This window comes from Patella vulgata, chromosome 7, assembly GCF_932274485.2.
Source record: "Patella vulgata chromosome 7, xgPatVulg1.2, whole genome shotgun sequence".
Taxonomy (NCBI): domain Eukaryota; kingdom Metazoa; phylum Mollusca; class Gastropoda; family Patellidae; genus Patella; species Patella vulgata.
Window position 1 is genome coordinate 31,224,424 of NC_065885.2, and position 20,005 is coordinate 31,244,428.

At 36.1% G+C, this 20,005-nt stretch overlaps 1 protein-coding gene across 1 annotated transcript; it reads right to left on the reverse strand.

The window, feature by feature from the left end:
• Window positions 1-5,504: 5,504 nt before the first annotated feature.
• Window positions 5,505-18,778, reverse strand: LOC126828193 (probable G protein-coupled receptor 85). Its single transcript, XM_050557810.2, has 2 exons — window positions 18,565-18,778; window positions 5,505-8,223 (listed from the first exon to the last, which is right to left on the reverse strand). The coding sequence occupies exon 2, from the start codon at window positions 7,743-7,745 to the stop codon at window positions 6,234-6,236; it is 1,512 nt and encodes a 503-aa protein (XP_050413767.1). The 5' UTR covers window positions 7,746-8,223; window positions 18,565-18,778; the 3' UTR covers window positions 5,505-6,233.
• Window positions 18,779-20,005: the final 1,227 nt, after the last annotated feature.

Sequence of the window (20,005 nt, forward strand, 5' to 3'; positions counted from 1 at the left end):
ATTAAAGGGGGCAAATCTCTAATTCAATATCATCCACGGTCTTCGACATCGCAAACACAACTTATTGGTCAATTTAAATCAACATTAATGTTGTTATCTTACCGTGAAAAGATGGGCTTCTGATATCCAATATTCAAGACAAAATGAAAATTTAAAAATTGGCACACGAATCGCGTGCCAAAATGTTTTCGAGCGCCATTTGTAATGAAGCGACTCAATGAACGAGACTAAATATATCCCACAGGAGAATACTACCGATGTAGACTGAAATAACCAGACGCCAAAGACTGCCATTCAATTTGGACTCTTTGCGTATTTTGCCGAACATAACTGATCAGAAATTACAGTAAAAACAGACACGATTGAATGTAAATCAGTTTATATCAATTCATATGACATTATTATATGCGTTGCTACCCCTTTGTATCCCCGTCTTCCTTAGCCCAGTCGAAACAGAACAGTAGGACGTCAATGCCCATTTCATTTCCCATTTGTGTCCATTTCTGGGTGCCAAAGAATAGAGATGTAGCTTCTTTAAAGCCTACGCTAGTGAGCAAGTTAAAAGGGTTACATGATCTATATGGAATCCAATACTTTTATTGCTTTTAATTTTTACATAACCATGCCTTTATAAGATTTTATAGTATAGTATCTACTCTTGCTTAAGCGTATAACTGGAAATTTCTACATGGGTTGGAATCTTATACAACAGGCCCGTTTCAAAGGGCGTGGGGACTGGGGTTCCTACTATGCCTAGACACCCCCTTTTTGAAATATGGTATCCCCTAAAAGGTGTATGCCCCCTGAAAAACACCATGTTTTACGCATAAACTCGTGTCCTCGTTATTGTTCTTCTATTCAGATCCAGATTTGCTCCAGAAAATCAACAGTGATGGCATAATTTTCGAATCGATGACTAGGTCAACCACTTCAAAAATTCTGGAAACATAAAGATATTGGACCATAAAGCTTGGTTGACAAATCAAATGTGTACTACATAACCTTTAATGTCGTTCATATTCCTTTATATTCCTTTCGCCGTCCATGCCGGATTTAGATTTGGTGTGGACCTAAGGAAAATAAAGCTGGGAAGCACCTTGTTTTACAATTTGAATCAGGTTGGTATCAAACATGACCGTGGGTCGCTACAAAATATAATACTAAAATCAGATACTTTTTAAGTAAACCTACACATACAAACAAGCTATTTTAAAAACTAAACTAGACATATAAAGCCACATAAATATGTGTGAGATTTTCTGTGACAGAGCCAATAAGTCAGTGTAAAATCGGTGCGCAATTCTTACTTTCGAGAGTGTTACCCTATGACTAACCGCATAATTCTTTCGATAGTGTTTCTCCCAGCATATAGTCTTCAATTCAGACGAGAAAACAATTCAACAATATCTCCACCCCATATCCCTAAGATTATTTTGGCTCCCAGACCAGAGCCGTTGGCATGTGTTACTCTATCTGAACATGGTTTATATATCGAGTGTCGTGCTATTTGAACCAAACGGAATACGAAACAGAGCGCATCGCAAACATTCAAAGGACTTGGGTAAGATGCCGTAAGCACGCGTCGTGGTTACCCTCAGATGACTTTTTTTATCGATAGAGATAACCATGCTCATTAAATGATTGATAATATTTGACATAACCAGTTTTCTCCTGACTCGAGTACCATCGCATGGTCAATCTTCGTGAAATGTCCAAGATGCCAGGCGTCTGATAGAAGTGACGGGATGGCGCTATCGTTTGATAGAATAGCGTGTCACAGTCTCTCACGTCAGCAACAGAAATATTGTGATTAATGTTTCTTTGATTAGAACCATTCCTGGAGACACAGAAAATGGCTGGAATTGGCGTCTTAAGGAAATGACAAGACTTTATCTGACTATCGCTTATTGATTGGGGTCAATATCATCAATATACGTTATATACTATCCGCTTATCTGATCGGCCACTCTTTCACCACGAAAGAGCTTTCAGGGGATGTTATTCTTAGTCAAGAGGGATTTTGGAAATTCTTGTTTACAAATCCTGACAGATATAAATTTGACCTTGATAAGCAGAATAACATGTTTACAGGTTCCATGGCATATAATTTTATACTTATCACAGTGGGTTTGGCATTTCGAGTTACTGTCGGAGTATTCCCAGTGGATTAAAATACAATTCTTATAATGCTTAATCATCGATTTCTGGTTTCCAATTACATTTTCAGGATTTCCCTACGCCACAGTTTTATATGGGGGCATATATGAATCAAAATGATAAATTTTATTTGATGCTTATAGAAACATAGATATTTCAAAAAGTTCAATTTGTATCTGACCAGTAGTTTTTTTTAAGAAGAATGTAGAAATAAAAAACATTGATGATTGGCCAGTTTTAGACACTTCATTTATATATATACTATTCAAAAAAAGTAGGGGATATTTGATTTTTAAGTGTTATTAAAGTCACCTAATGAAACTGACGAAGAAACAAATGACAAAATGAAATGAAGTTCACATTCATCGATTTATTCCAAATGATCGTTAGACTAAGTAAGGCACAGGCTGACCATTATAAGGGTAAAATGATACCAGGGGTCAAACAGCAAAGTTACCACAGCATCACAACCAAGTCAGTAACGGGTAAATCCTCCTCTGTTTGCCAAACAAGCATTGATCCGACGTGGCATACTCCTAATGAGACGTCTAAGGTCATTTTGGTCCAGATTGTCCCATTCCTGTTGCAACGCAGCAGCAAGTTCTTGGACATTGGCAGGACGTTGTTGACGTTGACGTAACCTCTGTCCAAGCATGTCCCAGACATGCTCGATGGGGGAGAGGTCGGGACTCAGTGCTGGCCAAGGTAATGTGGTGATGTTCTGTTGTTGGAGGTAACCTGTAACGATCCTGGCCCTGTGACATCTTGCGTTGTCATCCTGGAAGATGAAACGGCGGCCATGACGTCGTGCGAACGGCACAACATGGACTGCCAAGATGTTGTCCCGGTAGTACTGGCCTGTAACACGCCCTGCAACAACATGTAAAGCCGTTCTTCCAGCAACAGTGATGCCTCCCCACACCATAACAGAACCACCCCCAAATCGATCATGTCTGATGACGTTAACGTCTTGGAAGCGCTCGTTTCGACGACGCCACACCCTCCTACGTCTGTCCAAAAAATCAACAGTGAACCTTGACTCATCTGAAAACATCACATTGCTCCAGCGTCGATTATCCCAGTGTTGACGATCCCTACACCAACGACGTCTTGCCTGAATGTGATGATCTCTCAAACAAGGGATCACGCGAGGACGTCGGGCGCGAAGGTGACCCCTATGCAGTCGATTCCGAATCGTCTGGCCACTCACTCTCACACCAGTGTCTGTTTGAAGACGAGCGCTGATCTGATTTGCTGTGATGACACGATTTCTCAAGGCCAAGGTACGGATAAATCGATCCTGTGCTTGGGTTGTCGCCCTTGGTCGACCTGAGCGTGGTCTGTCCTGTACAGATTGTGTATCACGGTATCTGGACCATAGCCTGCTTATGACAGACTGAGAAACATTCATCGTCCGCACCACAACCGCCTGTGTTGTGCCGATCTGTAGCATGCCAAGGGCACGTAACCTTTCATTTTGGGTAAGCCGACGCATATCAAAATTTGTTTTCTGGTCACTAAAACAATTAAACTGATGTTTCCACCCTGGAATTCAATGCCACAATGACTGTAACATTCAAAGTCAGAGTCGTGCAAATCTTGGGTTGGACCCCCCATGATGATCCCAAGCATCACCTGCATTCCATGCGGTAGCTATTGGTGCGTTTGGGCGTCACATGTAACTGGAAATGTTTCTTCTGTTAGGTTCTATAGTGACTTTTTTCGTAGTCATTTGCATATTTTAGTATTATGCCCCCAAAATCAAATATCCCCTACTTTTTTTGAATAGTATGTAGACAACTGAAATATAAATTATTAAAATATGTATTTTGTAACACCTTATCCATGAGATATTGATACGTATAAACACAGAACAAGAATTCTAGTTTTGTGGTATAAATAATGCAGTCATTATCGACTACATATGTGATATTCTTATTCACTTAGTCTCTAACATGGTAGCTTACTTTCTTGATAAGGGCCATATATCGGACTCTCGCGGAAAACAATGCCCTGTTAGTCGCAACGGCCAAATGCTGAATTATTGGGATAGACGACAATTAAATATTCAGATCTACCCCACCCCACCCCTTGCCATATATTCAAAATAATCCTCACCGTATATTAAACACGCAGTTGACACGGGCTGATAATTTTGTTTAAATCAGGAAAACATCGTATTTCCCTATTCATTATAACAATCGTTTTTTTTTGCTTCTTTGCTTTCTTCCAACAAATTTTAATGCTAACTCTTTGGTTAAGTTCTGAAATGTTGATCAATGTGTAAAAATTGTAAAAGTTGAAGATGTCTGTCGAAGAAGGCATTAAAGCATAATGTCTGAAATTATTACTTTAAATAGCTGTTTTAATATTATCGGTTATCCACTTGAGAAAGCTGCATCACTGGGCGTTTATCTTGGATAAAATGATTTTCGTTAATTTAATTTACTGGAACCTGCCTGTACATTCCTTATAATACCCAACAGTAGATGGACTAATGAAGTAATTATGACACATTCAACTAATTTTATCCACATCGATTTTGCACGTAAACTTTCAGTAACCGTAATCTCCGGTAAATCACCGTACAAAATACCATCATTATCGCTTATTCATCCGTCATTATATTCTTATAATTTCATGTTGGAGATGTTTTTGGTACGGGGATGTATTCTGTTTAAATTAGCACTGATCAATTTATTCGGTGCACTGTATTCAGATCTGAAAGCATCTAAATTAGGGAGTTGTTCCCGATTCACAATATTTAATTTAGACAAGATCGGCACACGGTTTTAAACGAAGACAAAGGGCTAAAGAAATTAACCAGCACTTAACCACTAATGCCCAAGTTCTAACCCGAAACTATGATCCCCAACCCACAGATCACCCAAATATGGTCAATCGACCAAAGATCAGCGTGCTCCCAAAGATTTGAAGCGGAAGCAAAATTCATATAATGCACTAAAGAATTAACTAACATTCCAAATCAACCGGGTTGCTAATATACTCTTCAAAAAAAGTAGGTGATATTTAGAAACAATACAAATCTGCGGAAATGCACTGCTGTTTTTATTAGAGGTAACCAGTGTATGTTAATAACAGGCCAATTGCCTAAACATGAACAAAAACAGTTCATATGGGCGGCTTCTCTGACGGTCCCATTTCACTCGCAAAGAGATACACCGTCAAAAATGAAAATGGACGTTTTTTATTTTTGTCTTAATAATGAGTAATTGCTCCACCAATTCTCAGACATTCAGCAGTTCGTCGTGGTATGCTCCTAATCAACCGTCCAATCGAGATTTGGGGCAATCTGACCCACTCATCTTGCAGTGCCTCGGCCAATTCTTGCAGTGTTGCCGGTTGACGTTGCCGTCGACGAACACGTCTCCCGATCAAATTAAACGTAACACACTAAAGCAAAGATACGCTAAACAGTAAATCTTATGCAAGAACCGATAGGAAAGCAAACATGGATAGATAAACCAGCAAGCGGCAGTTTTCATCAACCCTTCCTTGAAGTGTCAAATTTGACAATGAACCCCTCCCACGTGTATGGCGCTATTGCGTGTCGCATGTGCGGTTCAGTGGTTCTGTTGGGGCGATAAGTTCTTTATCTGTGAACATACACTCAGAGCCGTGGCGTTTGTTTTGGTGAATGTTGATTTGAAGAACGAATTTAATATCAAACAACAAGAAAATTACATTGGGTATACTAAATAATTTAATTTGCGAAAACATACCATAGTGTTTCATCACTCATAATATCAGTATCAAGATAATGTTCTCTCTTTTCGCTGGCGAAATTAAAAATAACAAATTCATTAAAAAAAAAAAAAAAATCACAAGCAACGTGAGGTTAGTTAAATGCACAAGTAAAGTAAGGGGTATGGGATGGATTGTTATAATGCCAAAACCTCAATTTCATTTCAACTGTGCCAGTGGAACGATAATTTCAATTCCTCGAGACAACTCACGTATTCCAACAATTCCATTATTTAGCTTACTTCGTCCACTGTCCCGCCACAGAGCTCAATTGCCCATTAATCCTAAAAAAAATCCATTTCATAGATAAATTACTTTCTGTTGCGTGCTTCCAATAAGAATTCCTTTTTATCTTGATTGTTGTAAATAGTTCGAGATGACTTTCTTATTGGTCCACGTGACACGACATAAACCAATGGGCACAGAGCGATTTGAGCGTAGGTCAACCAGGCACTTACAGTAATTAAAAATGACGGTATACTGTTGGCGTTTCCAAATATTCGCCAGTATCCCATAATAGTATAAGGTGTCCATAAAATGGCGAATACTACAGTAACAATAAAAAATAATCTAGTCAAATGTTCGTTTTTGATTATTTGTAAATTCACAACCCTGCCAATATTTGGCCTCTGGATATTTCTGGGAACATTAGGGTTGTTTGGATTCGTAATTGGGTTCAAATGAGGGCCACCAAATCCATTGACCCAGTTAATCATCGCCTGGCCGTTGGCACCAGGACCGAAGAAATTCCAATTGCAGCTTCGGGCGGGTTGTAATTCTAGAGGACGCATCCGTCGGTGGTCTCTAAGAAAGGCAAATATTCTTAGATACAGGAAAAGAGCCAATAGTAATATCACAGTGAAAACCAACATGAAACCTAATGTGTCATTATTTCTGTAATATCGATGGTAAAAAGTACATTGGCCTTCTTCGGGGATAAACACATACGTACCCATTCCCAGCACAGGCGGAAATGACATAGCAAAGGCGACTGTCCAGCCAATTATAACCGAGATAAGGTTAATCAATCCACGTGATCGTTTCTTATAGAATTTCACGTGAACGAGAGAAAAATGGCGATCAACCGCAATAGCCAACAACACCATGCAGGAACTGTAGACAAAGAAAGAATTTGCAAACGCAAAAAGTTTACATGCAGCGCCGCCATACTTCCACACTGAGCCTTGTAACACGGACGTCATTACTAATGGTATACAAAAAAGGGCACGCGATAAATCTGATACACAGAAACTCAATAAATAATAAAATGGTGGCTTATGAAGATTTCTGTCCCGCACCACGGAATAAGTAATAAATCCATTGGCAAATATTCCAGACAAGGCTATCAGAACTAAAGATACCGTTTTGAGAATCAAAGCTTCTTTGGCGACCTCTGAATTATTTCCGGGTAAATGCGTGTCTGTAAATGTGGATGGAAATAAATCAGAAAACGTCCAGCCTGCGTAGGAATGCGTAGAATTTGAATAATTTGTCACATCACTGATACCTGATTGAAACCAAGGCAATGTAACATTATTTGTTGAATGGTAATAGTAATCTTCATCATATTGGCTGTTATTTTTGTAATACGGTTCAGATGTGTTCCAAATATCCGTAAAATTAAATGTGAATGAATTTGTTCGATTTAATTGTTTGTGTTCACTAACAATGGTCGTTTCTTCAATTATAGAAGACGGGGTGGTATTCGGTGCCAGAATAGATACAGTGGAATTCCTGCTGCCGTTGTCTGTTGGTCTAATAGTTGCTTCTGTAACTGTGGTTACTAGCCATTCTGTTATTGTAGTTGAATTCTGTGGATCCATTTTACAAAAACAATAGTTCTCCAAAATATATATTTTTTAGAATCTACACTTATTTCAATAAATAAACCTTCTATCACATATCCGTTGTGTGTTCAATGGTCCCCCTCGTGTAAAAAATCAACACTTATTACGCACGGTATAGGCGTCCGCGACTTAGATTCCTTTCCCGAGAATAAATGCAGATAACGTCTAAAGAAATCTGTCTTTTTGGCACGTTAATACAATACACTGGTAAGTCTATCAGAGTTTTTTAATTATAAATGAAGTTTATCCACACTAATCAACATTAGCCAATTAGCAAACACCATTTACACAGTCCTGCACTGGGTTATTTCTTCACGGTTTAAACCTTCACTCCGTGAACCTGGTCATTCCATGTCGATTTTTATTCAGTTTGGTTGAAGCTAGCAATACATGGTAATTCTTGGAATACACAAGAAAATTAAAGGGTGGACTTGATTCTTCAGCTGCTCGACGACTGAAAATAATAAGAAAATAATTGAGCGGGGAATTGAAAAGAAACATTTTATACAGCACACCCCGTCATTGATTTTGTAACCTAATACAGAATTCATAAACTGTTGGCCAACTGCTACCCTGAACGAGCTAATCAAGTACACCACGTGTTTGACCAGTCCAATTAAAGCCTGACAAAGAAAAATATTAGACATATGTTTTTAGTCAGAAAGCAATTGTTGACTGTCAAGATATGTTGGTTAACAACACAAATCAAGGAATATCGAGCTAATACAGAAACTAATCAAAATAAACCATGAAAGACAGATGTTTATTATGCGTTCGATATTTTTTTCTACAATGACAAAGTATTCAATCATAGACTTTTTATTAATCTACTCGGAATAAACTTCGCCTTTTCTAAATGTCAATTGATTCTTGTAAACATGGTAATGAAGTAAACCTGTGCTTTTGTCCTTCTCTTGTCTTATTCTTTAGAACAATGGATATAACGGTTATTTGATATTAGCTATCCGTCTTAGTTTGTTCTGTTCGATGTAAAGATATTAGCCATACTGTCACTTGAACCGATAATTTACTTCTGCGTACAGGTATTAATTTAAAAAGGTAAAGAGGGTGCGGTAGGGTTACATGCTTTCATCAAGAGTATTATCGAATCATGGGCCTGGTTGACCTCGCTCATCACTATTATGGATTTTTTTGAAATTATAGGGAACTTAAGCCATTCTAGAAAACAATTATTCCATCTGCACCAAACACAGTGTCGTGGTTTCACTGGGTAATAGATTAGACTCGATACCCTACTTCTTTTTAGTTACAAAATAAGTGAGTTTAACCTTGATATTTTGTGTAAGCAAAATGGTATAAGTTCATAAATTACAATACAGGAATATAAATATGAAAATAAACATTTAATCGAACACCAAATCAAAGATTTATGCTATAAACACAGAGCTTCGTAAAGACAGTGAAACCAAAATGAAGCTACGCGATACAATAAAATTAATTCTCGGGGCTGTTATATAATAGATTCCGTATGAATTGGGGTAACCATTTTTATCCAACCAAGGAGGAACCAAGCCAAACCGCTACGGCGGCAGATTCCATTGAAGACCATGGGAAAATTAAGTACGACTTGTAACATTAAGATTTCAAAACCATTATTAGAAAACTGTCAGCTTCCTTGAAGGTTTCTAAAATGGCTAAATCTCAGAGTTGGTTATCAAAAAATAAAAAATCAGTTTTATTAATTTATCGGTTTGTTTTATGAACCGGATATTATACAGAGCCAATGTTGAGAAATAGTTGATTCTGTGCTCAGTAGTGGATAGCTTTAGCCAAAATGAAACTAAAATTAGTAAACAAATTTAGTTCCGCTGAATATTGCGAAACGAATACACATCAGATAATCCGAGTTCAACACCTTATTTTGACTTAAATCAACGAGGCTGAGCTCCTTAAAAAACTCTAAAAAGTTTATTCAGATCATTTATATATACATGTATGTAAATTGTAAATGTGGCTGGTTCCATATTACTATTATTTTATACTCTCAATTGGAAACACAATTTCTTGACTCCATAAAAACACCAATTACTTATGATAGCCTGAAATTCCTACTCTGGAATAAGTCTGAATGAATTTGGTTCATCTCTGAATATAGCTCGGCACTAATTCACAATATTTTTCTACATTGGTAAAGTCTCGCAAATCTAATTATTTTGTACGAGCGATGGAAATTAGAGCGGTTGTTACAAAACCAATTACAATCATTCCCTGAAGATTTCAAATAGGGTGAAAGTTTTTCTGGTGTCATCCATTACACAAAGAGCGAACGAAATATCATCTCGGTTTTCTGGTACAAGCCCAGTAAAAATTCCAATATTTGATGACATACACAGAGATTGACTACACCAGGGAATTGAAGAATTCTGTTCGAGTTCGTCGTTGCTGTCATCGCGAGTATATTAAGAGAAAAACGGAATTTTTATCAACGTAACATCGTGCATGAAATCAATTAATTTAAAATATAAATTCACGACAAATATGACTAGTGAATTGTATGGCCTAACTCGCGTTTTCGAAAGTTTGCGACTAGGCAGTTTTATTTTGAGTTAAACTTTCGGCATTTAAATATAACTGAATTTAAGTTTCAATAATGACTTGACTCCGTCATATTTATGCATCGCAGAAAAAAACAAAACGAAATACTAATTCAGCTTTCTTTTTCATACAAGCCAATTCATAAAAAAATATTTTGTATTCCGATTAAGATATAGTAACAGTCTTTATACCAAACTGGTACATCCTTATTAGTGTACTCAAAATTCACGTCTTCGTATTATAGACGCCATATTTATAATTTAACAGAAGTGTCCTCTAATCACTGAACCATACTTTGGCTATATTACCTGATTTACCGATAGCTTTCAACAAGCGTATTCCATCCCATCTCAAGAAATGATTTTACATGTAAATATATATTATATATATACACACACACCACACCCGCCTTTAAATAATATACTTAGCAACAAAATCAATATGAAAGCTTTATTAAAAGATCACCATTATATAATACATACTTGTAATTAATTAATCAACACTTTTATGTTACCAAGTAGACTACAATACAACATTTGATTCTAACGGATTATACTACAATATCTGTTGATGATTTCGGAAATGCCTACAAATAGTTTCTCCCGAGAAGACATACTGGCTATCAACTACTTCAAAGACAATTATTTGAAATATTGTTTTCGGGATAGTTTCAGGTTAGGATAGAAATGGATTAATTTAAATCCACAGGGTGCCAGGAATGAATACTTTTAATATGTGTACTTCAAAAACTATTCTCCATTTAAAAGAAAATGGGGCATAAAGATTAAAGAAGTATTTGATCGTTTAATCTAGCTTTATTAGCAACAATTATGATTAAATCTAGTAAGTATTGCATAATTGAAATGGTTACATTATTACCTAGACAACAGAGATATTCTCTGCATTGTAGGTCAACAAAATCGCGTTTGAATTATTTTTTATTATTATTAAAAACATGTTTGATTGGGAATTACTCATACAGCTAACATTGTTCTGGGTTTAACACGTACAGAAGTAGCCGCTAATAAGAAATAAAGATGACTTTGTCGCAACATCTTTAGGACTCTGTAGTTTTACAATCAGTTTAATGAGGACTAATACGCTTAAAGAGTCACAGCACCCGGGTTTCCTGAATAATCCGATTGAATTAATTTAGCTAATTAGAGTAATTAATCAGTCACATTGATCTAGGATTAGTTTTCTGGTCGTTGTAAAGCTGTCTTATAAAGGTTTTAAATGTTGTTGAAGACAAAGTGTGGTTAAGATTAAAATGTATTGATCGAAATGTCGGTTTCATAATAATGTCTCCACTGTATGACGGGTTTTAATTTTCAGTATGGAATCACTTCAACGGTTTTAATTATTTCTAAACGAAATCGTGAATTATGGAGTTATAGCTAGAAATGCAGATTCTCCCAGACCAGAATCGTGCTTAATACGAATTATAACGCTGGTTGTAACATAGTCAGCCTCCCCCACTCTTTAATCCGGCCCTGGGTTCCCGTTATGATTTGATATAATAACCAAAGTTCTAATTGTACGAATCAGATCAAAGCTACGTTTCGAATCTTATACGATGTAAACCCATCCACTTACATTGATTCTGTAAACTGTATATGATGATACAGGAACCAGTAGTTTATACGACGTCTGAATGTTATTAAATGTAACCAGTTTCAGCGGTGTATCAAGTTATTTTGCCGATAAATTTCGAAAGAAATAATATTTTGAAACCTAATTCACACGATTGGAAGACATACCTCTTTAGTAAAATTGGCATGACACTGTAGAACCTGCATGAAATCTACACTGTTAAAAATAAAGGTAAAATTACAGTGAAAAATATGCAATTTCTTTAACATAACGATGTAAAAATACCACTGCATGTTTTTATACGATAAATTTACTATATTAGTGAGGTAACATGGGATTACCATAAAATTTTTTGGTAAATTAACAATAAAAGTGTAGTTTTACAAGTTAGAACTGCATTTATACATGTACATGTAATCTGTATTGATACAACTATGTTGGTTAAAAGTACATGCATGTTGTACTTTGACTGCTTTTTATGAGTAATCCTACTGTTCAAACATGCTTAAATACAAAATTTATGTACAATTTACAAGAAACGTGTAATTCTACATCTCTTCCGAACTTTAACATTGACAGACCTTTTAAGGCTACATTACTTTACACTACTGCTTCGAATTGTCCATTAGAACATTATTCAGGCATGGTGAAATGGAAATAAATCCTCGATGAATTGGAAACAGGAACGTGTTTATCGATATTGTAGCCCTAATATTTAGGGATTTTATTTGGAACTATTTAAGAAACATTTTTACACCCATTATGGCTACGTGCTGTCGTTCATTTTTCAGAAAATATTTTCATTATTCTCAATACATTTATACCGACCGTCCTCTAAATCTTGCAAATTTTAAAATGCTTCAGTCTCGAGTCGTTGTTAAATGAATTATGAAAGAAAATGTTATTCAGATATCGCCAATAAAATATTTTAACGTACGAGTTTTTTTTTTTTTAAAAGAATAGGAAATTAGTCTTATTGCGATTCTTTTTGCCAGTAATTTATATAATGTCCAAAGACACTAAATTTGACACAATGCCCTTGTAAACTATACCCGGGTCAATGGCAAACCATTGGAGTGGCAGGTGTGTAATGAGTTGACCCAAGGCGTTTTTTAAAATGGGTGCAAATTTTCATCTAGCTTACACTCAAAATATCCGTCAATTAAATAGTATGCCCCCCCCCCCTTTTTCTGATTTGTATTCCAGTCCCAATTACGTTACACCATTAATAGTTTTTTTTTATAACATTTATGTGATATGTCAATACATGATGTCATGAAAAGAAGGCTGAAAAGTACTCCTTCGGAAGGCAAATGATAGCATTGTCCATAAAAATTGTGATCCGTTTTTAAGAAGACAGTATTTCGGCGACATAATATGCAGACCAATTTCTAACTCACATATTCCAAATCTTAACAAGATGCGCTTCTCGGTATATAAACTAAATGGATTTAGATGATCTATATCTGTAACAATTCTTTACTGAGAACACCAGGATTAAATTGATTATTTAGGTCACATGTCTATTCAAAGAAGGAAAACATTGGCGTTTATTAAAAAATCACAGATGTTACAGTTTGATTCCAATATTTTTTAATATAATACCGAATATATATTTATATATGTATTTTAATCTCTACATCAAACATCTTAAAAGCACGCATAATATAAGTAGCTAAAAGACAAATTGCGCGTTAGAAAAATCTTTTTGGAAGGGGATTGATGAAATATATTGAAGTTTTATGTTATGACGGAGGCAAATTCTTGAGATAAAGGGTTAATATCCCCCCCCCCCCAAAAAAAAAAAAATCTATAAAACTTGCAATTATCTCTATTTATTTTTATAAAAAAAAAATCACATTGACAACCTTGCTCCTGGTTTCAAGAAGTCTACTTTCATGCATCAGTTGAACCATGTTACTAATATGAGTTTACCTTTGCATTTGGAAAAAGTGCGGGAATTTGTAGATAAATCGGTTATTAGGATAGAACATGGACTGTGGAAGCAAAGCTTAGGGAATGTGCTCTTCACTGGAATTATCTCTTGGTGAATGATTATAGTAATCATACCAGATTATAATCGACGTTCCTTATGGTGCGAGATCTAGTTTATCTTAAGGTAGTCTTTCTCTAAAATGTTAATATCCACCCAGTTAATTGCAGACTGAATCTTTTAACCTTATGTTTTATTCAATAATAGTTTTATTTGTGCTTAATACAGAGAATGACATCTACTCGGATAAACATTTTAAAAAAGTTCAAGGTTTCCCAAATACAGAACCATCGACGGAAAACAAATCCAAACTCCCAAGAAAATATATTTATTACCAAAACTTTAAGTAGTACACTTAAAGGGCAACGTGTGGATAACGTTCACGCGTAGACCAGTGACCGACTCAGTGGGCTGACTGAGCAAGTTCATTTGTGACCAACTTTTTGAGTCATTTTAAATATCATAGGGTCAGATAAAACGAAAGATTGGATAGAGTTATCTTATTTCGGAGCAACGGTGCTTCGGTAAGTATGACGCTCACTACCCAGGAGGACCCGGGATTTTCTAGCTTGGTTTCCTCTTGTCAATGTGTGAGGTAAGGAAAACGTGGAGTTGGTCTGATGGGACGAAAGCCCGTATATACCATTGTCATTACGTTCAAGGACCCCTCATCGTAGGAAATATAAACATGAGTCGGTCGTAGCGTCGCTGACGGTCAAAATCCTCCTATGGGCACATTATAGCATGCTCGTCTAAAATATATCGGTAGGTGCAAAAGAAGTAAACCCCATTTCATGTCTTCTCACCTCGGAAATAGTAGCAGGTAAACGCAACGACTTAAAAATGATTCCAACAAATCCGCTGCCTATATGAAATTGTTTATGAATATAAGGATGCATGAATGAATGAATCCATGGAATGGGGTTTAACGTCCCAATTTTCTGCACTAACTGGACTAATGCAGACGGACATACAGTGTGCTATGAGGGAAATTTTGTTCGGACAGCAACTGAATTCCAACAGCCCGGGGTTCTTTTACGTATACGTCAACATGTACACGGGATCTCTGGGTTCCGAACTAATAGACGCCTCATATGGCTTGAGCCACTGACAAGGGGAAACTACGCTGGAAAATCCTGGGGAACTTTCTCGGACCAACACCGGATTGGAACGCCGGACCTCCTGGTTAGTGAACTAGCGCCCTACTCACTAAACCACCGTGGTTTTCATGAATATATTAGGAAATAAGACAAAAGGAATATGAATCATGATAAAGACGTAATTTCGTTTACTGTATTATCATGTCTGGAGATAATTCCATATTCAATCTTAATAATTCTTTTATACGTCTGTCTATATCTAGAGATAAAACGACCTTAATACCGTAAGATAAGATAGAAGACGACCTTAATAAAATATACAGCATTCTGCGTTAGCATATACTGGAGGATAGACGCCATTGTTTTGCTTGCGTCCGTTATATCATATGAATTATTTGTGAAATGGAGTCGGGTTTAAAGATATGATCGGGGCTATAGAACAGGAAGTGAAGTAAACATAAAAAAGGGTCCTAGTGTTCAGTTTTATCTGACGTTATTGATTGTTAAATTTGATACATTGGGGGATAGGGGGGTTGGATGGCCGAATGGTTAGCACGTGCGTGCTGTATCACAAAGCCTGTCATTGAGTCAACTGGCGTGGTTTCGAATCCCCGGTTGTGCGTGGCAAGGAGTAGGGTCGCCTGTCCTACCTCGTGGGTTTTCTCCGGGTCCTCCGGTTTCCCCCCACTGCTAAAGACCCCTACGCGCAAGCGAATTATTGAAATAAAATTAAAAAACCATATGTTAGTCCCAAAATGACCTACTTTGTGTCGAGTGAACGTTAAACCCCATTTCTCTCTCTCTCTCACATTGGGGGATACATTGGGTTCAATACCCGGTTTGGCTCGGTCAATTGCGTTTGGGTTTAGAGTGAAGTTACGTATCTTTCTGTTTCCCTGTGTTCATTCTGCTTTAAAACAAGACACGCCAAAACGGACACCAAGTCACCGCGACACCGGGTCATTCGGAGGCAGACCACCATTAAATTTCAACCCCACAAATTGTAGTTCGTCTATTTATAGCAATTCCCTCTCTGTCTTTTTTCTCCCCTTTTGCGTGCCCATTTTTGTTGATTTTTAGGTCTAGAATGGACGAAGAGGGTTTGAATTAACATTTTCTGCCAGGTTTTGGTAAATATTCACGATTTTGGGGCGGAAGGATAACAGAGTTATCAGGTTGGTTACGGTGATATGTACGGCAACTAGTTACATGTTTTTAGTATTCTTTTTCAAGTTTTGTATATCAACCTCATACAAATTTTAGTGCAAAGACATGTCAATTTGTTCCTCTGTCTGTAATGAAAAGCATTCAGCCCAACGAAAATATTGGGAATAGTTGTAGGTGGGCAAAGAGGCCCGAATTAACTTTGAAGTCAATGGGGAAATTAATGGTGGTCTTCCTCCATTCACTGTTGGGAATTAACGCCCGTTTTCACATATTACAATGTATATGGTGGAATGGCAGATAAGCCAGATAAAACATATTTGAGTCAGTGAATTATTAATTCATTAATCTCCAGAAAATATGCAGTTGTTACAGCATAACGAATGATGTGGTGCACGAGACAAAGTCGGTTTACCTGATATCATTTTCATTTGGGAAACAACAATTTTCCTTGCAATGTTGCATATATTCTTCTATTCCATCCCAACGTTATCTGTTTTTCTATCTAAACGTTAACCCCAAATACCAATGCCATATAATTTGTTTATCATGAAATTAAATTCTATTCGTCAATAAATGTCACTTATATTTGCATGGACGCACATATTGACCAACGGTTGTTGACAAATTGCTAATTGCATCTGACATAAACGGAATACAAATATCTTTTCAAAATCGAAATAACATCAGATTCATTTTCATCAATGGCGGCCTGGTTCGTCTGGAGGCGATGAGTAACCTTCTGTATTAGAGAATCTTCAAGGGTTTATCATAAACTGGTGGATTACCACTTCAGATGTCATTTACAGACATTCATTCAAATTGATCGGCAGTAAACTCAAGTCACAATAACCTTAGGCAACCCGACCGCCTTTCTTCATGATCATCAATATCCATACCTTTTCATATCCAACTATAAAACTTATTGCATTTCCCAGTGGATAACTAGAATTGGTAATGGGGCTTGATTTATCTAAAAAAAATACGGTTGTCTAGGAAAAATGACTTCCACTTTATCTAAGATTCTTCTACAAGATTCAATTATAATATTATTATATTGGGCTATATACAGATAAAAAAATATTCTCATATGGGCTACATTCAGTTATAAGATATACAGATAAAAAAATACTATTCTCATTTCAATTGATTATTATTTAAAAAGAAACTACTCTTGACTTTGTTAGTTTAGGTACAAACAAATACTACACAATGAATTAAACCGGCGGAAAAAGGAGACATTTATGGCAATTTGTTTTATAATCTTTATTTATATTTCTTCAATTCCCCATGGATCCAGGGGGGAATGAAAAGAAATGTATTTAAAGTTTAATTTGAAAGTTTTCGTACAATGCAAATTCACTGAAAGTAGTGAAAGTATAAAGTTTATACATCGACGAGAACGCAATAGGCTTTGATATTATATATTAAATAATAACGTAAAAACGAATTATTACAAGACACCGACCTCTGTCCAGAAACAGATAGTTTGACTGCCAATATATAACCAATATATATCTTCATAAAAACCGACATTTTTTAAAAACTGTTTTTTTTTAAAACATTAAATGTTTAAAAACATTTAATGTTTTAAAAAAAAACAAGTTTTTTAACAGTAAAATGTATTGATTTTATTTTACATCTAAAAATCCTCATGCGGGTTGATTTTTCAAGGTTAAGGTGAAAAAATAATTTCCGTTTTGACGCGAATTATCTATGCATTTATCCGTCTTCCTTAGGACAGTCGGTACAGAAAAGTAGGACGTTAAACCCCATTTCATTTCCGTACATTTACTGATATAGTACAAATTAGTGTGCATATAAAATTTGAGATTAATCTGCAATGCCTCGGTTTTTAGCTCTCCACTTTAGTTTTTAACGAACTAAAAATGCCTTACCCTGAATATAAAATTGTTTTGAATAAGATATTATTCCAAAAGAATGAGATTTATTTTCTTGGCGAGTTTGTACAAACTATAGTTTTCACTTTTGAAAAGATAAAAGTCCTATTTACAAATATGCAACCTGAATAACATCATGATATCAAGGCACGCATCAGGAATTTGGTTGTAAATGAGTCGTCAAAGAAATTTAAAGAAATTAGTTATTAATGAATATATGTTTCACTTATAAAGAAAGTAAAACCCCAACTACATATATAAATCATATTGTACAACAACTGGCGAACACCATCCAAAAAAAAAGGGGGAGAAAAGAAAAAAAAGAAAGAAACCAACATAAAACTAATTTGACAATAAAGATAGTCAATAAAAGGATAATGTTTAAATATAGTAAGTATAAATGTCTACCAGTTATTGATTACAAACATCTTTAAAGTATGTAAAGATAATAATATTTGCACGCGTTCCTACTCTCAACAAATATTTACCTTAGAGTTTCCTATATCCTCTTCTACACTGCTTAGACTAGCCGCGTTAATGTTCCTGAAAATTTGCAGGAATAATTCTCAATGACCCACGCATCAACCGGTGCTTCTTTAAATGATTTGTTGATTTAAATTCCAAAACTGTCAAGATTCATGAGAGCAGACGATTTTCCGATTGTGTTTAAAACGAGGAGCATGCATCTCTATCATTGTTGATGTTAGTCGTGTGTCTGCTGTAAATTCAAGTTGGCGGTAAAACCAGCGATTATTTTAATCGATCTGCTGGTGTTGTTGGTAGCCAGTAACGATGTTCTTCCAGTCTCTTCTCCTGTTGCTTAATTCACAATCATCATCGCACACTGATAGCGTAAAAAGGGCACGCTGAAGATTACTGCAGTTAGTAAAGCCACATCCATAAACCCACTATTGCAACTGCATGTTCGAACCCGACGCTGGTATAGATTTCTCTGCAATCTAGCAGACATAGACAACACTTATTGGCCAAAAATAATTGTTTCTCACCAAAACGTCATTTAAAGCTCAGATACTCTTTTCGATAATAATGCCCCGTGTTTATGTAGACACAGGATCTATATATATATCTTTGTATTAATCACGAACAGTTCCAAGCATTCTGTACTTGAATAAATGACCCTAAATTATTTTGATTCTTGTAAAATGTGTAAAAAAAACCCCAACAATTGTTTCTGATTGCATGGAATGACCATGGATATTTGCATGATCATAGCAAAAAGCAGCAGTTAACAATTCAAAATCTCACCCCACAGTCCATATATCAATCAATCACAGACAAAATGTCTCCAACTTTTCTCTAAGGAAATTTAAATACATTGGGTGACGAAGTCTTACGTCTCAGAGTAGCAACGGTACACAGCCAGTCTAACGATTGTACAATGATTCCACGTCAATTCTGATTGATATTCCATTAGACTACTACTTAGTTTATATGAATTGGCTGGAATTTAGCAGAAGACACTCGTAAAGGTTACTTCGTTCTAAATTAAGTCGACGTAATCCCCTTTCGATCTTTACAAAAACGGTTGTTACAAAATTTCACTATTTTCAATCAGAGAAAAGATCAATTATAATTACTCTTGATGTCACATTGGATCAGGTCGGCCAATTTCCTACGGATTATTTAACACGAACTGGAAACCCCCCAGCTCATTCTTGCGTAACATTGGTATATAATCTGCTCTAGAAAGAAGTTTCATGTGTTTAATTTTTTTTCTTTGGTTTAAGCACTTTGACAATGGATCTTTTATGCCAAATTACACGCCTAGCCGAAACGTCGCTTAATGATAATATACAGTATAAGTGTTCCATAAAGTTATGTTCTGTATATTCAATAGACTAAACTTGCACTTCGTGTCTGGTGCAGGGTCTAGAAGATCCGACATTGTATGCCAACTGCAGTATTGTA